The following is a 24326-nucleotide window of genomic DNA, read 5'->3' as shown; positions in this document are numbered from 1 at the left end:
TTGAATTTAAACCAGCGGCATAAATAAATAAATGAATATAAAATAGGGAAATAAGTATGAACATAAATAAATCAGTAGAAGAAACAGCAGTAGAAGGTAAGGCTCATTTTGTCCTTGTAAGAGATGCTCAAAGAGTGCTGCAGCGCCTCATTGCTCCTTTTGTCCTAGGCTTTTTACAAGGGTCCAGTGAAGCTTGTGTGAGGGTGTGAGGAAAAAGAGTGAGAGATTTTCTTCTTTTTTTTTGGGGGGGGGGGGGGGGGGGGTCGATTATATAACACCACGCAGTGAATAGATAAATAACTCTACACATGAATTGAATGAATGGCACTGTAGACCCCCACCTCCACCGACGCCAAAGCTCCCACCCTCCCATTTCATTGGCAGATCAATGAAAGAGAGAGAGGTGTTGTGTATTTCCAGCCACAGCTGGTGAACTACCCCACGTACGTGCGCCCACAGAAAGAGAGCATCACAGACGCTGGAGGCGGAGGCAGACATCCCTGTCGTTGCTCTGGACACGCGTGCCTAATCTGCTCTCGGATTTTCCTTTTTAACTTTTTTTTTTTTTGTTTGAGGTTTTCTGTCTGCAGGCCACTCTTTTTTTCCTTGTCGCATTCCTGCCGGCACCGCCGAGTCTTTGGAATGAGCGGTTTTCCTGCCTGCGCGGTTTCCATCTCAGCATGGGAACTGCCGTGTCCAAAAGGAAGAATTTAAAAAACGATGCGATATCTTCCGTGGCGGCAAAAGTTAGGTGAGTAATCACCATGTAGCCTGTCGTGTCCGTGTCCATATACACCAGCCATGTTTGGGATGCGAACCAGGCCAAGTAGTCAGGTGTGACAGCTGTGCGCTTTGACGGATTGCCACTGCGCTATCCGGGCACAGCCAGGTCTGCCGATGCGCAGAGAAGCTCTGTCTGTCCCGTCTGTAGCTCGGGGCATGGAACTGCACAAACAAGTCCCTTTGTTGTCTGTACACTAAATTTAGGATAAAAAAAAAAATACATAGGTGGGCTTCTCCAATTTTTCCCTAGGCTATGTCTGCATTAAAAATTAGATCTGCCTCTTGGCGTGTTGGTGCGTTAACTGATTTTTTGAATGAGGCACCATTGTATAACCAAAGTCATGCAAAGGCAAAGCTGATACTCTCTGTAACCTAAACCCTGACGCCTGATCACTTAATAAACATCCCACCAGCTTCTGGGAAACAGCCTGCACGTTGGATTGTCATTGCAGTTTGAACAAAAATGGCTATCTGTCTGGAGATCAGCGCTGGGATGATGATGCTGCCTTCACCCCCCGGTGGGCAAATTAATCAGCTGTCAATTAGTCAATCGCCTCAATCGATACTGTCGTGCACTAATCGCCTATCATGGTTACGTGACTCAGCCACAGAGGGAAGGATTGAGTTGAGTACAGATCAAGGCTGAAAAGGCATTGATGATCAGACTGTTTGGCAGGAGGCCAAACAGTTAAAAGCTTTTAATGATTGTCTTATTCCTCTTGATAAGGGAATTGCCTCTAGCAGCTTGCGGAGAAAACTCATAGTTATATCTATCCATCCCAAAGCATGTGCACATCTGTTCATGTATGACTGCATGTCCAGCACAGACAGCACCATTTGCAATGAGATCACTACACACATTCGGCACACGTGTTTCAGAATTTCCTCACACTGGGTTTGATAACGTGTCTTTGTAAGTCAGTCAATGAATGACCTTCACTTGTGCAGACTCCAGCATCCACAGATGTGGGCTGATGTTGTATTACGTCATTCTCTCCGCGTGTGTGTCTTCTGTACATTGCACAGATCTATCTGCTACCTCGTGCAGTGTGTGTTGTGTCTGTGCACCACTTCAATAAGAAGAGAATGTGATACTCATAGGTCACACCACCAAGTAGCTACAGAGTTCCTTAAGTGTGCGAACAGGACTTCACCTTAAAGGCTGGAAGTGTTGTGTTTTTTTTTTTCTCCATGCCACACTCAGTTCGTTTACATGCACTAACAGAAAGTCGAATTGTTGACTTAATCTGACCGGTTTTGAATTTTTAAAAGCCATTATACACTTTAGCCGGGCCACACTGAAGCTCTTGAGATCGAGCTTTTAGGGCCAGATAATGCAGTCCTTATTCGAGTTATTTTGGCATGTATACGCAACCCACGATTAGTCGAACTAGTGACTGACCTGGGACTCCCACTTCCAGAATTGACGAGCCGTGGAAACGGGAATAATAGCAGTCATGGCATCACAACAACACGCTAACAGAAGAAAAAGAGGGAGACTTTGCGTGCATCTTACCTGCAACATGATCAAGCTTAGTATGTATGAAATTTACAGAGCGGCTGGATCATTATTGTCAATTTTTTTGCATGTTGTTGTCCTCCTTCGCTCTTGTTTACTAATCGTACTGGATGCCAATGCGAAAGTGCGTGTGGCGCTACCTAGCGTCGCGGAGTCAAACGCACCTCACTCGATAATTTGATTGTCTTCTTGCGTATGTTTACTCAGATTTCTCTGAACTTCCAGTTTAATCCTTAGCTAGATTGTTGCCAATAGCTTGATTTAGATATGCATGTAACCAGACTGACTGAAGCTACATGTGACTCAACTGGCTGATTCCACACGTACATGATTTCTCAAATGCTTGTACAAGCTTAGTTTCAGTCATTATACATAAAATGCACATGTTTGATGTTTTTTGGAGCGTAGGGCAAACAGAACATTGCCTCCAGTAGGCAGGTTGATGGGAAATGCAGATGAACCACATTCATCCTGCTTTCACCTGCATGCAGCCTCGTGAATGTGGAAGCAGGATCTTAAAACCGGTCGGTCACATCACTTCTCTCCAGCCTTCCTCTTTCTCACATATGCACAAAAACATTTTTGCATGCGTTAAGTGTGTGTGCTTAAAGCTTGTCACTCCCTTTGCTCGGTCTGAATGATGTACTTCATTCTGCAGATAAACACTTCTGATCTGTGGAGTCTTTGTTTAAGTATCTGCATCGTGTGTGTTTATTTCTCTGTTGATCTCGACTAATTTTTATGCTACAAATGTGGTTTATTGAGTTGTAGAATTAAACATTAAAATGCTGAATGGATATTTTCAGAGGCTGTAAAAGCTTTATTGGTAATTAGTTGCACTAGATTAAAAAAAAATTAGACCATTTTACAGTTTAAAAAAAGTCTAGAGTTTAGATAGTCGAACGAAACACGAAATACAAGAATGGGCAAGCAGCGTTAGTAGATCATTTGGCATTCTTCCTCATTCCAGCATGCTGGGAATTTTTCTAAGTAATGAGCGCTGCTAGTTGCCCACAAACATCCAAAAAAACTAAATGTGTTACCATAACTACGCAGACAACACACAAATCTATATAACCATCTTTTCAGGAGAGTATAATCCAATTCAAACACTGAGCAAATGTATTGATCAAATTAAATAGTGGTAGTGCCAAAATTTTCTTCAGTTATATGAACACAAAACAGAAATAATAATGTTAGGAACCAAGGATGAAAGATTAAAAGTCAGCTCTCAGCTTCAAGCAGTGACACTAAAAACCAATAGCCAAGCCAGAAATCTGGGAGTGGTTCTGGACTCAGACCTGAGTTTAACAGCCACATTAAGACAGTAGTGAAGTCAACCTGTTATCACCTAAAGAACATGTCAAGGATTAAAGGACTGATGTCTTAGAGAACTTTTTAAAAGATCTTTTTATCTAAAGCATTTTGAATTGTCTTGTGTGCGAAATGTTCAATACAAATAAACGTGCCTTGCATTTCCTGCCACAACTTCAAAGAACATTTCCCTGATTTACCGCTTACCACAGCCTTAAATAAAGTCATCACAAAAAAATTATCAGTCACCCATCTCTTTTGTCAAAAAACAATCAACAACTTAGTATTGTCTTTCTTTATTCCCTTATATTATAATCACTCCAGACATCATTTATAAATGTGTCCTTAGTCTGCAACAGTCCACGCTGACGCAGCACTTTATTACTCCTTGATTTAATCGTAAAGCAAGCAGTATCGTGTAACTATGATCTTATGAGGTATTGCATTGTAGTAAAAGATGGAATTATCTAGTTCACTGACCTCTCTGCTATGTCTGTTTGCTGGTGATGGAGTAGCATGGACATGAACCACTTGGTTTGCACTAGTCAGCAGGTGGAGCATGGTATGATCCAGAAGGACAGCTTTCTCTCTTTTTCCAACATGAAACCTAATTAAATCAATCTTTGTAATGGCAAAGTATTTTTGGTCATTTTGAAAATTAGTTTAGGTAAGTATTTTTACTTGGATGCACCTGAGAGAAAAATAAAAACCATGCCTGTGGATCTGTGATGTGATATTTAGGTCTAATGTCTCTTTTAGTGAACAGGCGGATATTTAGGAGCTGGGAACACTGTTTCGTTACTGCACTAATTTTTTTAAAGCTTCAATGTTATCTTCTGCTGTAGGTCTAACATTGGGGACTGAATGATTCATTTTTGAGAAAGTTGCACGTTGCCTGAAGAGGAGCTGCAGCATTTGTCTATTGTGTGTTGGCTTCACTTGTCAGCCCTTAGTGTTTGCCACTTGATCAACCGTAAATCCATCCAGCATTTATGGAGATCATTCATTATGCAGCAAAGTGGTGGACAACTGGCAAACCCAAAGAATGCCAACATGAGGTGCCAGAGTATGAAAAATATGGGTTATTTTGGCAAGCAGAGACCAATTGAGTTTTTGTCATCATTACATGGTGACTTTTTAAAGGACACCAGACTAAACTGAATTGCTGGATTTATGACAAATATACAAACAGTATGAAGGAAGGACTCATTATACCCTGGCTAACATTGGCCCAGATTATGAGAGCGCTTGAGCAGTTTTATTCAAGTTTATGTACTGTTGTTTACAAAACAGGTTGGTATTTTTTGCAACAAGTGCCTGGTGACTGACAGCCCTAGGACATAAGGAGACAGGGCAGAGATTACATCTAATTTACACACCGATATTCGAAAAACATCAAGTGAGTAAGCAAATGCTTTGATGTTTCCATCAGCCACAGAGAAGAGCGGTGTGGTGGTTCGGCTGGAGGACAGTGGACAACAGGGTGCACAAAGCTGTGAGGGTGTAAAGACGGCTTGAGATAAAAGGGTTGGCTTTAACAGTGGGATGCAAATGAAACCCTGAGCCTTGGTTTATTTAGGGCAGCCAGGTGCTGCTTTGTTATGGGCCTGAAGTCACTCAGTTCATGGAGTCCAACAATGTTACGCAACACTTGCCTTTGTTCTTCATTTTGCAGATTTTTTTTCTTTTGATACAAATGTTTTTCATTGAGCTTCTTTCTCTTTTAGATATATTAACATATATTCTATATATTTTGTATAATCTGTACATCCTCATTTTAAGAAAAAATGTTTATCACTAATCTGCCACTTGATCTCTGTCTTATCCATTCACAAATGTAACAGTGGTTATATGATCTATATTTTGTGAATTAGGTTCATTTTATCATCCATTCATTGACAAAAGCAAGAATAGGCAGGTAACCTCCTGTAAGTGGACCTGGAAGGAACACTGTTCAGTTTGCTGTTGGTTAAATAAATAGTATTTCTGCCTACATTTCTGGAATTTAATATTTTTTTAATGTTATAATTTGTTTTTGCAGTTTTGTTTCACTTTTTACCAAGCCTATTTTTAAGTTTTTTCTTTTTTTAAGTTCAGATGTTTTGACAAGCTACAGTAGGAGAAGGGGATGTGTAAATAATTTAGAACAACGTTCGGTTTCTTCTGTGGCAGATATTTGCTAGATGAGTCAGAAATAATGGAAAAATTAGATATTGCAAACATTTGACATTCATTTGAACTGGTGGTTCCGATTCAGGCCCCATTAGACCATTGTATGAAAAAAAGGTAGATGTGGAGCAGACGTGACAAAGTTTGAAAACTAAGTAAGACGGAAAGGAAATGTGGCATTTATATTGTCATATATCAGTGTCAGGATGGTTAGTCTCTGATGATGCTCTGCTGACATGTTTGTTTTGTTTTTACAGTCGAGTGGACTGTAGTTGTTTGAGTTAAATGATTCATTAACATCATGATTTAGTTTTCATCATGAGGCGCAGACTTTCCTCTTGGTTTGATTATTTATCCTTATTTATCCTTTTTTCCCTTTGCTTTATATATATATATATATATATATATAGCAAAAAAATATATAAGGTACTTGAAAAAAGTTCATCACTGTTGCTACATAATGTCATGGTTAAGTGAGTCATTGAATTAGATGCGGGGGAAAGGATGCGGGTCCGTTCAGCCATAAGCGTGCTGATATTTAAAACAGCTCTCTGATCAGATCATTTATTTCCATGTGGCCCATAATGCACTGCACTTTCAAGGAAGCCACTGCATTTTCCATACTCGCAGCCCTCAATCATGCACCAGGCCTCTCAACAGGTTTTCATCGCCCAAGCTGTAAACATTTGTTCATGTGTGTTTGAAAGCAACCCAATTCATATAGTGCATCTGGGAGGAGGAATCCATTAAGGGAGTATCAGGAGTGAGAATTTTTTTTTCTTCTTGGCAGCCCATATTTATGTTGGAGAGGCACCCAGAGGAGGCATCAGTTGTAATTCTATTCAGACCAGTGAGAGTACTCCCAATGGAGTAACGACCTGTTTTTTTGCCTTGAGGCATTTCACTTCGCCCCTTAACCGCATTATGACCACTAATGAAACCAGAATCCACAAGGGGTGTGGGGTGATTAGATGTGAGTGAGTAATAAACATAAATTCTGTTTGTAGCAGAATTACGCATACGTATCTGTAAGTATTTCTTCAATATTGCAAGCCTCCAGGCTACATGATCTTTGTGTTTAAGTACAAATTTAAGTACAAATAACCGTTAGGTTGAGTAAATTATTATAACGAAATCAAATTTTTTTCTTAACTTTTGCTTTCATCCATTTTTGTTTGCCTTTGACTTTTTTAAATTTTTCTTCAGATGTGAAGGACAATAATGGTTTGTCAAAGAGTCTCTCATAACATCAATCATGTAATCAAACCCCTTTTAAAGCAGCACAACGTAACTTTCAGCTTTTCTGAGTTTGGCGGCATCTTTTGGACAAAAGCGGTAGTGCTTTACCAGAAAGAACACTACGTTTCCCATGAGCACCAGCGCGTACTGCCGGAAAACTCCTGTCCCGTCGCTGCATTTGTTTTGAGAGAAGACGGGACACTTTTCTGTTTCAACAAGTGAACAGACGGAACGCAAAAAAAAAGATGTTAAACTGCTGGAAAGGAACTGGAATTTACCGGGATACCTTAAACAAGGAAGCCAGGGAGCGGTATATGGAGAAAATAATGATTATTAATCATTATTAATCATCATTAATCGTCATCATTAATCAATCATCGCAGTTCTGCACAACCCACGTCTTACTACCTTGTTTAGGAGTGTTTGGCAGCTGCTTTGGTAGATGTTTGACTCGCCATGTGTTTCAATAAATTAGTATAATAGTACAACATACAGTACATGTTTTGTATTACTCTTACTTTTCTTTTCTTTTTTTTTGACTGCTTTGAAGAGGCTCCGAGGTGTGAGAAATATTTATTTTTCCTCGTGAGATAATTTTTTTCCTCTGCAGCTACAAATCAAATAGTTAATATTTTCTCCTCAACAAAATTAATCGCACCGCAGAGAGCTGGCCAACAACTGCGTTTAGCTGGAGTAGTGGGGAATAAAACCCGTTTGAATGATCCGACCCCGGTCTGTGAGTGTTTGTTTGTGGTTTAATAAACCCGTGTTTTGATCCAATGCCCGTCTGTGTGCGTGTTTGTTTGTTTACTGAGGAACGTTATGTTTGGTCGGACTCGTTACAGCCGCGATCCAACCGAGCCGACGACTCTTTTACTCTTTTGATTTGTTATCTCACATAATTGGCCGGCCTCCATGGTTCTGCCTCCGAGCAGGAAAGCGGTGAAAAGTTAAACCATTAGCGATCTTTTCCCCACGTCTGTTGTGTGGAGCTGCTGCAGCAGCAACGGGTTACCAGCTTCTGCGGAGCTGCGCTCCAAGCCCCGCCCATTTTCATCTCGACTACGAATCGGGAAGGAGGGGGAAGTGACGTATGCCGTAAAGCAGTCAAAGCCGTAAAGATTTGTAGTTTTTTACTGTGGCAGGGTTCCTACCATGCTCCTCAAGGTTACATAGTGCCAGTGAAGGTGATACAGACCCCTCAGACCAGAGGTGTCATTAAACCTGTTGGAAGTTGATGTACCATCACAATGACTCTGGAAATATGATATTAAGGTGGAAAAGTTACGTAGTGTCGGTTTAAGTAGACGTTTATGGTCTAAGAAACCTCATATTTTACTTGTAGTGTTATATACATAGGGCAAAAAAAATAATCCACTGAACTGTGTGAAAGTAGAATAAAATACTCCTGCATTTTTGATAACTGCTGTTCAGGTCAAGTTGTTTGCTAATGGTAGGGTTGGTCTTTTGATTCCCAGCCCCTTCACCTGCCATGGTGTCCTTGAGCAGGGAAAAAAAGTCGGATATTGAAACCCCTAAGGCAGGCCAGTTCCTCAAAAGGCATCTCTGCCACCACTGGTGTGTGTGTGTAAGTGAATGAAACATTGTACAGCACAGCAACTGGTAAGGCTCTGAAAGAGCAGTCCTTGACAGCTATGTGTATTTTATCTAGTATCATATATAAAATCATTACATCTATGTTCTATCACAACAAAAATCAGCTTTTCATACTCCACACCCCATCAAATTCAAACCTGACATTTACTTCAATTCATCCCGGGTCACTTGGAAGATTCGGTTGTTTTTTTTCATTTAAGTGCTGGATTTCTTGCTTGGCGCATATACATGTGGAAATGCATCTTAATTAATATTTTATACATCACAGAGGAAACACAACCGGGGAAAAAGCTTGATTGACTGGAAATGGGAAAAAAACAAGGGAAAAACTCTTTACTGACTTGACTTGACTGTCAAGAAGAAAAGTCAAAAGATGAATAAAGTAGCACTGGAATATGAATAGGTAATAGGTCTTTCCATCTGCATCCATTAGTAAGCCCAAACTAGATGGCAATGAAGAAAATGTAGTCATCAGTCAAGTATCAGGTCGTGCTACAGTTCTGAAGTCCATCCTCCTGCTTTAAATGGCTGTTTTGAAATGATTGAAGTGTGTGAGTGTGTGTAACTGTGTCTGACTCATTCAGTTTATGAAATGCTAAGTACACCATGTTATATGCTCAACTCAGGCTCTAATGCATAAAAGTGCTCGCAGTGATTTTTACTCAGTTGTTAAGAAGGAGAAGAAAAGATGATCAGACAATAAATTGGACCTTCAGCTTTCTTGTTGGACATGCATTAGTTTGGGTGACAGAATTACAGCGGCTCATTTAGTTGAGTACTTGTGTTTCTGGAGTGTGCCTGCCACTCATGCAGAGTACCGACTCATCACAAAAGTAGGGATGGGGAGAGGGAGGGATGTAATCCAGGTCAAAAGTGTTGCTCTCAGCTTGTTTGAGAATACTTTGTCATAGGTTTGTAAACGGGAGGGGGAGGAATTTGGCACCTTAAAGAATACCCCTTAAAGAATTCACTTACACAAGTGATTTTTCTGTTACAGTTCAGTTGGCTTTAGCGATACTGTTCCCCTTCACATGGAATCAGAGTCTGTTGTTTTCATCTTTTACTTCCTCTTGCTGACTGTGCTCATTATCCGTCTCAGTTTCCCCAAGTTTACTCCCATTTTCACTGTTCATCTGCCCCCAATTTATCTTGGTGCACTCCTCTTCCTCTGTGGTGTAATCAATTTACGCCCTTAAAAACTCCCCTCCCTAACTCATTTCTTTCCCTAAACCTCTATCACATGTCTGAAAGCATGCGGGATGAATTTTGCATTTGCCAGCCTAGCTTCTCCCTCTCCCCATTTTTTTTTATCTCTTCGCTGCCACCTTGCACACCTGTGTCCCTGACGTGCTCGGCACGCAAACCACACATGAAGCAATCGACACGAGACTACTCACTATAGAGATCTCCTTTACGGATGCACTGGGAAGTGTTTTCCTCGGGTTCCAACTCAGATTCCTCTCATGGATAATGAATGATGTGAGTCTCTTGCAGCATTGTTTGCTGATTCTGATCAGAGTGCAGTCTGCTGAATAAAGATACAGGGACAAAATGAGAGTGTCTCAGACCTTCTTAAGGACACCTGGAGATGAGAGTGAAACCACAGGCATTGCTTGTTTTGTGTTAGCTTACACATAAACAAACACACATTTATGTTGTATTTTCACCCTCTTCTCCTTTTTCTTTTGTGATTCCAATAAATATACAGACAAACTCATGTGCACATACTCAACCGCATGACAATGCGCAAGGCATGCACATACATGCAGACACGTACAGGAGTATTTCTGTGAAGAAGATGCAGTAGACTAGAATTGCAGCAGCATGGCGGTCTATTTTTAGAAATGTAGTGGGGCTGGATGGTGTCGCAGCACGTGCAGAGGCTCCCAGTCCTCGATATCGCCGCTAAACTCTCACCGTCTGATGTACTCCGGCCGTCGTCTGCAGCATTAGCACTAAACAATGGAGATGGCAAAATTACTTTGCGAGCGCAGAAAAACTTTTTAAATCATAATTGCTTCTTTGCAAGAAAATAGAGAAATTATATGGATGTAAAAGCTCCAATAAGCTGTAATTTAACCATTCGGTTTCACGCAGTAAAGCTGAGTAAAAGAAAGTTTTACTTGATGAGTTTGCAGTTTTGGTGTAACAATAAGAAACTTTGGTGAAGTGAGGCTTATAATACTTGGCGTCATAAGTATTTGGGGTAAAATTAGAAAATGGTAAAAAGGGTTAAACATGTCCTCAGATATAAATTAATTGTGTGGATTGTTGCTGTATTTAAAGAGTTTTTCTTTTCACATTGTCTCCTAGGGTCATGCCTCCCTTGGGTCACGTGACCCCGGGAGACGAAGCAAAGGGGCTTAAATAAGAAAGAGAGAGAGAGTTCAAAAATGGCACACTGAATAGGTGTTTTGAAAGAATCTGTTTTCACTGCAGACCTGCACGTTTGCTTGTGCTGTATGCTTGCAGTGCTGGACAAGCTTTAATAATTGACGAAGCTGCCAGGGAGCACGTGCATGGCTTGTGAGTTGTGAGTGCTTGTATCTTTCCTTCTTCGTGTTTACTATTCCCGGGGGAAACTTTAACCTGATTGCTTGTGAAACTGTCGACATTTGTGCCACCTTGAAGGACAAAATGTAGGTCACTGGAGGTAGATAATTCTTCTCAGGGGTTACACTTTGTGTTAGTTTAGCAACCGTGATGGCAAAAGTTAGGATGCCAGGCGGGGGAATGTGTCATGACGCAGTAAATCTCATGGGGAAAGCTGATTAACGGACTGAAAGTCATTCTCCTGAATGGACTGAAGAATGTAACAGTAAAAGTCCTTGATAAGTGTCCGCTGAACTGATTATAATGATACAAGCAGCGTAAATGGGATGAAGGCTTTTTCCTCTAGGACTTTCAGAACATGTAATTTGATTGATGACTGATCCAGTTGTAATAAACTAATGGAAAGTTGTGCGCTTGCATGTTTCAACCTTGCACGTCATTTATAGTGGGAACTGCATACTTCATGGGTAGAGTTAAAGTACTCATTTATTCTCAATTGTACTTAACCATGCAGTATTGTAACCTTATAAAACCAAAATTAGCAGGTGCATACAAGGTGAACAAATATTCTTGCCACTCCTAATAGTAACACATTTACGCTCAAAGCCCTAAAGACTACGCCTTTACTCATATAACTTGAGTTTGGTCAAGAAACTACAATCTCCTCTCAGAAGAAAACTCTGGCAGCAACATATGTGAACACAAAATGAGACATAAATTGACTTTGCAGGTGGGTGAAAAGATTAGCAGAAAGGGTTGTCTAGGCTGCACTGAACAATGTTTCTGCTGGCAACGGGTCAGTAAGGTGAGCTGGGTTAGATGTGCAGCACTGGACTTGAATGAATGCCTCAAAAAAGAGACACGTTTACTGAGAAAGTATTTTGACCCTGCTATGGCAGATGATTTGATTCAGTGCCAGTATGTTTGATATGTTAAGAGCCTCTGACTGTGTTCACCGAGTACATAATGATGTTTGTTAACCAACCGTGCTAACTATAGTACAAAGTTGTCAGTGGATGCATTGAAGAATGTGAACAAAATGTAAATTCTTATAAAGCTATCAAGCATCCAGAGTTAATTAAATGCTGTCATCCAAGCTTGTGAAATAGAGAAGGCAATCATCTGACCATGAATTTCTGAAACTAGGATGAAAAAAAACAGCTCATCATCTGGACCTATGTTTCAATTAAACTGCGTGATGTGTATCCTTTGACTAATCTAACTAATCTAAAGCTGCCTGCTTCTGCTGCTAGGTACTGCTATAGGAAGGAATGAAGTTTGTATTAATTCAGCAAACTGTGTTAGAGCACAAGTTCTGAGAGGTGGTTCCAGTTTAAAATGGATTCATGAGAGTCAGCAATGCAGAGCAGGACCGGGTGAGTCTTGCTGCGTCGCCTCCATGCAGAGCGGGGAAAGGGATTGTTTCAGAACATCCATGCAAAGTGCTACAGTCACTATGTGTTAGTTAGAACAAAGTGAGCTGAGGCTCAAGAGTTAGAGCCAACATGAGAGTTTGAGTCCCGAGAGTAACCACATGAAGGAAAAAAGCTGCTTGTTTCAGATACCTCCCGATTGTTTGATCTACAGGGCTGAGTAGACATGATTTATGCTTCAAGTCATTATTGAATGCAAACACATCTGAAGGGAAAAGAAAACACTGGAAGTTACAGAATTATAATAAAGTCAGTTGTGAAATAATCTGTCATAAAACTTTAGTTTATACTTCAGAGTTTAAAGTTAGACACTTCATACAATAGTTTCATTGAGCTAAGTTGGGTCAGAGGCTGCCTTAGTTTGATCATTAGTTTAGAATGCACTGATTTTATTAAAAAAAAAAATTGTTATCAAATGTGGTGAGAAATAACCAGACACATTTTCTAAAAACAAGTGAGTAACTGAATGGTTTGAATACAATACGTGAATACATATGCCACCAAGAAGCCTGCTGTTTATACTCATAGTTGCATCTAATTATGTCCCCTGTGTCTTTACTGGAGTTGAAATCTGATTCAGAGCGTCTGCAGACTTTCAGTTGCTTTGGGACTCAAGTGAGGCCTGTCCACCGTTTTACAGACCTGGATTGACAATCCCTTTCGGTTCTTGGCAAAGGGATGTGTTCCCTGTGAACAATTAATACTTCCATCCATCTTGCTTAGCAGTTGGCATAGTAACGTTGCCATCTCTTCTCAGAAGCTTGGCTATGTTTAGTTTTTTCTTTTACTTAAGTCAGTCAAGCAGGTTCATTAACACCATGCTCACTATTTTCCTTTCCTGTGGTGTAATTTCAGGCATTTGTTACCATTAAGCTATATGTTATGTTAAGTCTCCTTTGACAGGGGGTGAACTCAACCAACTCCACGGGTCTTCCAAACTTATGATTTTTATTTGACTTTGGCAATAAAATGATTACATTTTAGCCAACATGTGACTTGTTAGATAACTTAATACATTCATTATTTTTCATGAACTCTTAAAGCCACTCACATTTTCTCCTCCTCTCTCCTCTCCTTGTTCTTAATTGTGATCAGGAACCATATTTCTGTAGCACATCTCCCTTCTGGTAGCTTGTGTGGTGCAGAATGGACATCTTCAGGAATATCTGTCTCTTTTTAACCAGCTACCTGGCACTGGCGTCACTTTGTGCATCCTTGGGAAAGATGCTTTACTCTCGGCTTTCCTCACTTCACCCAGGTGTATTCAGTACTCGAGTTGAGGGGGGATGGCATCCCCCTTGAAATAAAAACGGCCAAAATCATCCCCCCTGTAAAACTGCCATCCCCCCTTTCCATCCCTTATGTCATTTCATCAATGAATGTGGTTTTACTGCTATTTCAACATTTAGAGTCATCACCAGAAAAATAACTTATTTGACCATTTTTACCTGTTTCAAGTACATTTTCACTTTAAATAAGTAGGAAAATCTGCCACTGGGACAAGATTTTATCTTCTTATTACAAGCAAAAAAAAAAACTTGTTCCACTGGTAGATTTTTCTACTTATTTCAAGTGAAAATCTACTTGAGACAGGTGAAAATTGTTGTTTTTTCTAGTGATGATTCTTGTTTTAAGTGTAATGAGATTTTTTTTACTAAAATGAGACATTTTAACTAGAAATAAGACAAATATTCTTGTTACGATTTTGAGTTTTTGCAGTGATCCATTTAACTTATCCTGTGAAGGACAGAGGCATATTGATAAGTTCAGAAAACTGTTTTTTATTGTTGTGTTTTGATGTATTTGATGTAAGCCCAGTGGATATTTAAAGCTTACAGAAGGCTGCATTTAACTGCTGCTATGTCATTCCTGCAGTATTTCTGCAGGTGTTTTGGTCAGTGCTATTATTTGTAATATATTATATTATTTGTAATCAGCACAAATTATCTGTCCCCATATGATAAAATCCACCACCCCCCCTGAATTCTTTTTACAACTTGAGTACTGGGTGTATGAATGGGTACCTAGCTTTGCCAGCGATAGACTGCCGTCCTATCCTGGGGGTGGTTACCACCTGTTTGTTTGGGCTACAGAAACCAGGAGATAAACGCCGGCTCTATGGCCACAAGGCTCCAATAGGACATACACTCACTCACTAGAACACCAAAAGAGCTTTATATTGTTCAGTTGTAAGAGTCAAGGCCATTATATCAAAAGGAAAAGCCCTTTACTAGTATCGAGTTTTTAGGTTTTTAGGTTTTTAGGTTTTTAGGTGTCTTATTTCTGTCTGTGAGTAAAACAAAGGAGATAAATAAAAAATAAAATACCCAGATGAAACAAGAGTTAAGCACCAGCTGCAGTCCTGCAGTTATAAAGCTCCTGTCATCTAATTCTGGCACATCTCCAAGGAGTCGACTTCACTTGTTGTCAAGGTTAAGCGTTTTTACTCGACACATAAATACAGCTCACAGTCTTGCTATATATTCGAGCACACTCATGGTCTGCTGGATGCATCGAGATTGACCAACCCAAATAAATTTCATGTTGAGAAATTAACTGTACCTAACACAAGCCTTCAATGTGTCTCCTCCTGCTGTCTCATTCTTTTTGTCAGTCTAAGATTAGCTAAAGAGAGAAGATAAAACAGCTGCATCTTAATCTGTGGGTGGTACTCATCTACAAAGAAACCAATTAGGATTAAAATGCATTGTTCCTTTGCCTTTTTGTCTTCCTCCTCTTCCCTTATCTCTCATCTCTCACTCAATCCACGCTTTCCCTCCATGAATTAATGTCTTTATGTGTGTCGTGTGTTCGTGTGTGTGTGTGTTCCCACAGAGCAGCGCGAGCATTTGGGGAGTACCTGTCCCACACACACCCTGAAAACCGAAACGGATCAGGTCAGCGTCTCTGTCGTCCTGGCATTTGTCTATCCCTCTGTGCCATCTGTGCTGCGTATTCCTTTGAGGTGTAATCTTTCCGCTACTTGCTTCACTTCATCCTCTATTGAAATGCCAGGCTGTGCTAGCAAGTGTCACTATGACAGCTGATAAGCGAAGAAAGATGATATTTATCCTGAGTGTCATCCAGCGTTTGCCCCCTTCTTTTCCCCTTTTGATATTTCTTTCTCTTGAGCACTTGGGTATATTTTTTCTTACTCTTTACTAGGGGTGGGTATTGGGAAGGACCTCCCGATACGATACGCATCACGATACTTGAGCCACGATACGATACACATTGCGATATCCCGATTATGCGATATCCCGATTATTATATTCTACATAGTTCACCGAAAAATTAAAAAATGCATTACACATCTTAAAATCCAAGTTGTATATATGTACATCAGATGATAGTGATGGATCTTAAAATCTGAGTTGCACGTTCATCAGATTATAGTGACAATTCATGGGACAAACTGAGTCAAAACAATGTTTTATTATAACTATACAAGCTAAAGTTACAACATATTTGTATATGTTTTTCATATTATTTACATCATATGAAATTAACATTAAATTTAGTATGAGGTTGCTTGAATTATGTGGCAAATGATAATAAACACAAGAAAGATGGTACTAAAACCAAGGACAGGCACAGTGATCAGTCAGTATAGATATAAATCCATAAATAAATAAACCTCTGTCCATTATTTTTCATTTTTTAAGGACAGGCAATTGTGTTATATAAAAAATAAATTATAAAATGAAATAAAACATGAAATAAAACCTGAGCTCAGTGCAGGGCTCTCCCGGGGTTGGTAGAGAGTGGCAATGCCCAGGACTGTCACTTAGGTAGGAGCACTGGGTGATAGAATGGGAAAAAAATCGGGGATAAAAAAAAAAAAAAAAAAAAAAAAAATTGAAAAAGAAAAAAAATAAATAAAAAAATCGATATTCAAATCTTGAATATCGATATTGAATCAGCTGGAAAAGTATTGCGATATATTGCCATATCGATATTTTTGCCCACCCCTAATCTTTACGGCTCATATTTCTGTTCTTTTCTCATGTGTCCATGTTATTTTTTTACATTCTAGCTCATCTCCTGTGTGAAACCTCGGTGGGTCCTGATCAAGAGTCGCCAACAGACACAATTGGCCCCAAAAATAACAACCACCTCCCTCCTTGCTCTATCATCAAGGACTGTGAGGACAAACCAGAGCCCAGCCTAGCAAAAGAGAAGCTGGGCTTACTCCAGTCTCCTCCACCGTCTATCACCATTTCTACCAAGCCTGCTCACCTGTCCCTTGAACGCAGCTTCTCAGCAGAGGAAGACCAGCAGAAATCAGTGGAGTGCAGCCTGCAACCTGCCCGCGTGTACACCATCACCACCCAACACGGTGTATTGATGAGCAGCAGCCGGGCCAGCAAGGAGAGCCTAGAACTGGACATCCTAAAGGAGAAGTCGGGGAGTGGTGGGGTAGGGTCTAGAGGGGGCATAATCCAGCCCTCCACCTCCCCGTCCTCCGCCTCATCATCTCCAACCCAGTACCACCGTGCGGGCAGTAGCCGTGGCACGAGCGGCGTTGGCGGCAGCCACCACCACGGCAACCATCACCACGGCAATCATCACCACCACCACACCCTCACCGGCGCCAATGCAGCATCCGGCAGCGCTGGAAGCAGCGGGGCGAGTGGGAGCGGCACCAGCAGCCAGCAGCAGCTAACTGTTGCAGGTTCCCACTCCCATCATGCATCTCACCACCACTCCCATCACCATCATAACTTGGCCCAACCCCCGCTGCAGACGTCCGTCAGCGCCCACAACATTCGCGGCTGGGGCGAAGGCGGGAAAGGCGAGGCGGAGTGCAGTGGGCTGGCCTGCGACTCCTGCAGTGGGGCTCCCTCGCGTAGCCAAGGCTCCCTGGACCTGGAGAACACGTCGCGAGAGGCAGGCAAGCAGCCCCGACGCTTGGAGCGGATGTGGAGTGTGGACCGGGTGACTGGGCTGGAGAGAGGTGAGAGGGTGAAGGACGCAGAGGAAGAGAGAGGAGCTGAAATCCAAACATTGGTGGGAAGTGGGGATGGCCCTGCAGTTTGTGCTTTTGGACCAGAGAAAAAATAGTGTTTGACTTCTTTAAAACAATGTAAAGGTGACAATGAGATATTTTCATTGTAGCCTCTGTAGTGATACCTTTAGAATCAGAATCATCTTTATTGGCCAGGTTCGAACATTGTCCAACAAGGAATTTGACTCCGGTAATTTCGCTCTTTGGTAGTAAAATAAACAATAAAACAAATGTGGTATTTCTATGATACAGAAGGTGATCCGTGAAGGGCAGCAAAAAACAGGAAAAATATCAGAGAGCGAAACACCGAGGCGACCATAGGAGGCGCCATCTTGGATCGATTTTTAAAACTCTTTGATTTTGAAATACCATGACCTATAAAAGTTGGGCAAGATTTAATTACAATGAGTATTAATACATCAAATAAAAAAATAAATCACACATTTCTTTTATGCTCTCTACAAGACTACATATTACTTACTGACTTATTTTGTTTTAGCTTTATTTAAAGATTAAACAAATGGCATGGCTAACCTTACCCATTGGCTTCATGGAAATTCTCTCTTGTAAATGGAGAATTTAAATGGTTGGTATCCCTCCCACTTCCACCAGTGGGTAATCTAACAAACCAATCATAACTGTGCAGGGGCTAGTTTTATGCAATGACACGCACAGGAGCACCCAAGGAACTATTTAAAACAAAGACAGCTGCAGAATGGTTAATAATGGATTCACACATTTTTACTGTGTAACTGACAACAGTTATTCTCCAACACTCCTGCTCTACTGTACACCAATTTGGATGTATTTTGCACATGCTAATCTTGCTGTTGCTCTGCCTATGTCACACATTTCGTTTCTCTGATTGGTTGCATGTCTGCTCGATGGCATTCAGAGGCAGTTTCTTCTGCATCTGTTGTTGCCGCCCCTGAAAGTTAAATCCAGAGGACCAGAATAATTATTTATAATTCTTTGTATTGATGAGGAAAATGATTTGAATGGTTGGCCAGGCTCAAAAGTAATAAGCATTTCAAATTTCAGTTTTAAAACAGTGACAATACCTTTTTTATAAAAATATCAAACATCATACATGACATCCTGAAAAGGTCTGGGGGGGGGGGGGGGGGGGCGTTATCATTGCCTCATTTTCTGACTTTACGTTATTTGTAGTTTAATTGCAGTTGAGTAGCACTTTCAACTAAGTATGAAACCAGTAACAAATATCAGCCTTTATAATTTTTATTGGGCTAGAAAGATATAAAAACTAGTCAAACTGATTTAAAACAATAAGAAGAAGAAGAAAGAGCACAGTAAAGATATATTTTTTCTCAGGTCCGTTGGGCGTCAAGGGCTTGATGTTGGATGTAACGTGGTGATTTGTATTTCTGACCTTTCGTCTCCCCGTCTCTCCTCTGCTGTCTCTTCCGTTGTGTCTTCCTCTCTCCGTATGTGGAGTGGTGGACTGTGAAGTGCCAGTGCTGTCGATGGTTTTGTGCCTTCATTTTTGACTTACTGTACTCCGGCATTTACCAATACAGCCAACAGAGTGTTTTCTTTTCTGCTTAACTTTGGTGTTCTTGTTCTTCTTTCCGATTACAGAGGACACTAACTGGTTCCCAAAGGAAAATATGTTCTCCTTTCAAACAGCCACAACAACCATGCAGGCGTGAGTGTCCGGTCTTTGTGCACACATGCACACACTTTTTAGTACAGACAGTAAGCAAATCACACTGACCACAAATAAAACGTTAACTTCATGCTTAACTTTACTTCAAACCTTTTTACAGTGTGTGTTGGTTCATATATTTATTTTGAATGTTCTAGGCTGCAGTTCTTAGCATTTTACCAAGTTACAAAACCTTTTTAGAAAAAGCCCTAAAAGTTGCTCAAGACAATCCATCATAGTGACCATTATGTCAATGTGAAATATAGTAAAATATAGTGAATGAATGAATGAATGAATGAACGAACGAACGAACGAACGAACGAACGAACGAACGAACGAACGAACGAACGAACGAACGAACGAACGAACGAACGAACGAACGAACGAACGAACGAACGAACGAACGAATGAATGAATGAAAACTTTATTTCGAACATGCTAAAAAAGAAATATATATATATAAATATATTTAAACCAAAGAACAATAGTTAAATAATAATCATGATAAATACAGTATAATACAAATCATAACAATAATAAACAAAAACATGCCTCACTGGCTTTTTTTTTTTTCCTTTTCTGCATGCTCGAAATAGTAAATCCTTGTTTGAAAGCAGATCTTGTGGGTATGTGGCAGTGAGGGAAGAAAAATAAAACAGGTTACATTTTCTGCCTAATTTTAATTTAAAATACAAAAGAGCATACCAAATGAGCCAGAACAAATGTGAATAGTAATAACAGTTATGATAGTTTATAAAGGATGTTTCTGTGATTTTAAGGAAATCACTCACTATAAATTGGAGCTTTAGCATCTGGATTTCAGTTCTTTATATGAGACTGAATTGAGACACCTGCAGTTATTAAGGATATCTTAACTGTCACAACTAATTTACATCAACATGCCGAAGCTCCATCGGTTGCCTATATGATCTGTTCCTCTCATCAGTGACATTTCATCCTCTTTAAATTATATGTTTTCCACCTTCAACTTTACCCTTCCATTAGATGTTTAGTTGTCTGTGGTTAGGCATGAGTGCTTGCTCATGAGGCCAGTTAATGTAGCTCAGACCAGCAGTAATTACGTGGTTTATAATGATTTCTTATTCATGAAGGTCAAATATTGACACACTGTCTCTCCTTTGCCTCTCTTTTTGCATACTAATGAATCTGGGGGACCTCAAACAGGATATCGTGAGTATTCCTCCTAGCTTGCCTTTTCTTCTTTTTCTTTAAAGCTTGCTTATCTTATGTCCTTAGCTGCTCCTCCCTGGCATTTAACATGTACCCATATGCTGACTGACAGAAACTAAATCAATGCCAGATAAAACCAGTGATTATGCAGCACAGATGTGTGTTTACATGAGACACTGTGAGATTATTCAAGTAGAAACAGATAAGATGACTGATGTGGTCTATTTTTTTTTCTTTTGACTTGGTAAATGTAGACAATAAATGTGTTTGGAAGGGACTGGGGACTTGTCCAGGGTAGATCCTTGCCTTTCATTGAAAGAGAGCTGAGAAAGGCTCCAGCAAACCACTGTGACATTGAATAGGAAGAAGTAGGTACCCATATTTTCTGGACAATAAGCCGCACCTGTATATAAGCCGCATCCGCTCTATTTTTAAAAAAATAATTAAAAAAAGATATACAAGCCGCACCTGTATATAAGCCGCATCTGCTCTATTTAAAAAAAAAAAAAGATATGCAAGCTGCAGATATTTATGTTGTTAGATTAGATATTTACTACATGTACAGAAGGATTTTGAACTGTAAATGATGTACATGTTGTACCTAAATAGATCTTTCCTAACAGTGTCTTTTAACACGGCAGCAACTTTGCTGATTAAAACGGGACAGAACCAAGAGAAAATAACCGGTATTTATTTATCTATTTATCTGTTTGAAATCTGCTTCTACCTACTTCTATCTGCTAAAGAAGAAGTAGCGTATTCTTCTTTGCATTTATTTTGTCTTAGTTTTGATTCTAATTCCGGTTAGAGCGCCCGAGTGGTGGAAGAAAAATCTACAGAATAGCTGCACCTTTGTATAAGCCGCATGGTTGAAAACCTATGAAAAAAGTAGCGGCTTATAGTCCAGAAAATACGGTATATGGATGGAAGGATGGATGGATGGATGTGTTTGGAGAGGTTTTTTTTAACATGGTCTTGTATAAGTGCAAATGATGCTTCTCATTTGAAATGAACAGACCAAAAAGAGTAAATGATCAGGTTTCTCGTGCAACAGAAGGGATGAAGTTCAGTGTAAGCCATTGCAGAGGAGCAAGCCTGCCAAGCTCAAGCACAGACGTCCCTGTCAGATCCGGCCAGCTCCCGTCAGTCTGACATCCTCAGGCTCACATAGTTCACAGGAATAGATAGTCTGACTAAAGCCAGTGAAACTATTTGTGGCATTCATGTTAGAGTGCAGTAAACTTGCTCCTCTGTGATTCTAACTATCATAGAATCCGTGCTGGCTGACTGCAGCTGTGTTTGTGAAAATGAGCTGTGGGGAGGTTTGATAAAAACAGGTATTTATAGCGTTACAGAGTGGCCCTCAGCTGTTTCTTGTAAAGTTTTTCTCTTGTACTTTAGCAAGAAATACATTTTCAGTTTAGCAGTTCAGGACTGTAAGTTCATTAACCAAACCAGATATATATGTATTAGAAAATGAGTCATGTGTATCACTAACCTTTGTCAAATGGCTGCTGCAGTAACTGCTAACATTAACACTGAGCACTTTACCACGCAAAAACCTTGACCTATCATTCTGCACACGCCCAGCTCTGCATCTTTTATATGACTAACCCCTTCCTACATTTGATTTAACTCAGAAATATGTGACAGCTACAGTGGTCCACAATGTATAACAGATTAGTTTTACAAAAAGATAACTTTGGTCCATATTCTGGTCACATTCTGGGGGTGGGATTTACTTATGTGAGTCTGAAATGGAAAGAAAGTATTGCACCACAAAGTTACAGAAAACTAAACAGTGACTGAAACAAAAATAAAAGCGCAGAGATCATTTAAAAAGAAAAAAAGGTTAAAGATGTAAAACAAACCTCATACACCTGGACGAAAGTCCTGTCTTTGAGCGTTACTGCCATCAAGCCCCGTCTTTTGGTCACTTAAGAAACAGACATACAATTAAAATCATTATATTCATGCAGATAAAGTCCATATTCCTCTTAATTAGTCAAAGCTGTGTATATTACTTGTTGGGGCTCGTTATCCCTGTAAGTCATTAAAATGAAACACATTTCAAACAGAAGAAATAAACCAAGTACCAGTAAAATGTTTCAATAAGCTTTGTTTTAAAGAAAGCCATGTTTCGCTTCACCATACACCAAGCCGTTTCCAATTCCTAAACCGCACTAGGTGATTTAGGTTCCTGAACTGTGACAAAGCAGTCAGTGAAAATTGTAGTTTTGGTTCAGACTAGAAATGACCTTGGGTTTCTTGGATGATTGTCATGTGCGTAACGCAAATGTCACTTTTGCTTATTGATATAGAACAGGGGTCGGCAACCCGCGGCTCCAGAGCCGCATGCGGCTCTTTAGTGCCGCCCTAGTGGCTCCCTGGAGCTTTTTCAAAAAATGTTTGACCTTTTTTTTTCCTTTTTTTCTTCTTTTTTCCTTTTTTTCTTCTTTTTTTTCTTTTTTTCCTTTTTTATTTTCTTCTCTTTTTATTTCTTCTTTTGTTCTTTTTTTTCTTATTTTCCTTTTCTTTTTTCTTCTCTTTTTCCTTTTTTTCTCTTTTTTTCTTCCTTTTCCTTTCCTTTTTAATTCTCGACATATCGACTTTTTTCTCGACATTTCGACTTCTTTCTCAAGATTGTACTTCAACATTAATCTTGACATTTTGACTTTTTTCTCAACATTTTGACTTTTTCCTCAACATTTCAACTTTTTTCTTGAAATTTTGACTTTTTTCTCGACATTTCGACTTTTTTCTCTACATTTTCGACTTTTTTCTTGAGATTGTACTTCAACATTAATCTCGACATTTCAACTTTTTTTCTGGACATTTCGACTTTTTTCATGAAATTTTGAGTATTTCCTCAACATTTTTACTTTTTTCTCGAAGTGCATAATGAAAAAAAAATCTTCCCCCAGTTATAACTAATATAGAAACATGCAGCATGTGTTGTCTTCATTCTAAGGCTGATACAAGACTTTTCATTTGCGGCTCCAGACATATTTGTTTTTTGTGTTTTTGGTCCAATATGGCTCTTTCAACATTTTGGGTTGCCGACCCCTGATATAGAATATTCCACTTGTTAAAAACTGCTAATCACTCTTCCTGTGATTTTTGTTAGTCAATCAATTCTGTGTGTTTATGAAAAAGTTTTATGTATGAGAAAGATTTTAGAAAAACTTGTAACTGCAAAGAGAAGGAGATGTGATATGGAGTCATTTAAAAGGAGACAATACCCCTGATGACCAAGATCATCTCAGGATACATGTTAATAATATATATAAATAAGGCTCATTCTATCAGTAATTAAGAAGACAATTAAGAAAATTAAATACGTGTGCTTAAATGTAGAGGTATGATTACAGTGGAAAGAGTGCACTTTAATATTGTTTGACAGATGTCATCAGTGCACCCTTTGTGTTTTCTGTTGTGAAAAAGTTTGAAGCCTAAGAGGAGTTTTTTTATGGAGTGTGTCACATAATGAGCTTTGTTGGTTTGAGCCTTGTCAAGGGATTTAGGGAAATTAAGTAATATTCACTATAAAAATAATACAAATGAAAGAAAAACTCAAACCCCAGCAGTTATTTGGTATCACAAACAGTTAAAACAGAATCACAGGCTTGCTGCTGACAAAACTGTCAAAAACAGACACAGAAAGTGACACATTTCACACCATGTCTGTACTTTGACACAAAGTCCAGCATAGAGCATGTTGTCAGAGCAAGCTTTGCTGTCGTTGATGTAAATGAGACGTCTTTACTTTCGACCGCATGCAAGTGGATTAAAGCTTAAAGACAAAAAATATATTCAAGACAAAAATGGAAGCAC

The 24326-nt window shown here is 39.7% G+C and overlaps 1 protein-coding gene across 4 annotated transcripts in view; it reads left to right on the top strand.

Annotated features, from left to right (window-relative positions):
- Positions 1-521: 521 nt before the first annotated feature.
- Positions 522-24326, top strand: part of nsmfa (NMDA receptor synaptonuclear signaling and neuronal migration factor a) — a 56755-nt gene continuing 32950 nt past the window's right edge. For 2 of the 4 annotated variants that reach the window (XM_061733428.1, XM_061733426.1), the window contains exons 1-4: positions 522-751; positions 15463-15524; positions 16664-17584; positions 19235-19301. In XM_061733428.1, coding sequence (XP_061589412.1) covers positions 681-751; positions 15463-15524; positions 16664-17584; positions 19235-19301 — 1121 coding nt within the window. In that variant the 5' untranslated portion in view covers positions 522-680. The remainder of the gene's footprint in view (positions 752-15462; positions 15525-16663; positions 17585-19234; positions 19302-24326) is intronic. The other 2 variants (XM_061733427.1, XM_061733429.1) reach the window with 2 other exon arrangements.

This window comes from Cololabis saira, chromosome 11 (assembly GCF_033807715.1).
Source record: "Cololabis saira isolate AMF1-May2022 chromosome 11, fColSai1.1, whole genome shotgun sequence".
In the NCBI taxonomy this organism is placed as follows: Eukaryota; Metazoa; Chordata; class Actinopteri; order Beloniformes; family Belonidae; genus Cololabis; species Cololabis saira.
Note: the sequence above shows the minus strand (reverse complement) of the source record. Positions and strands in the feature narration are given on the sequence as shown.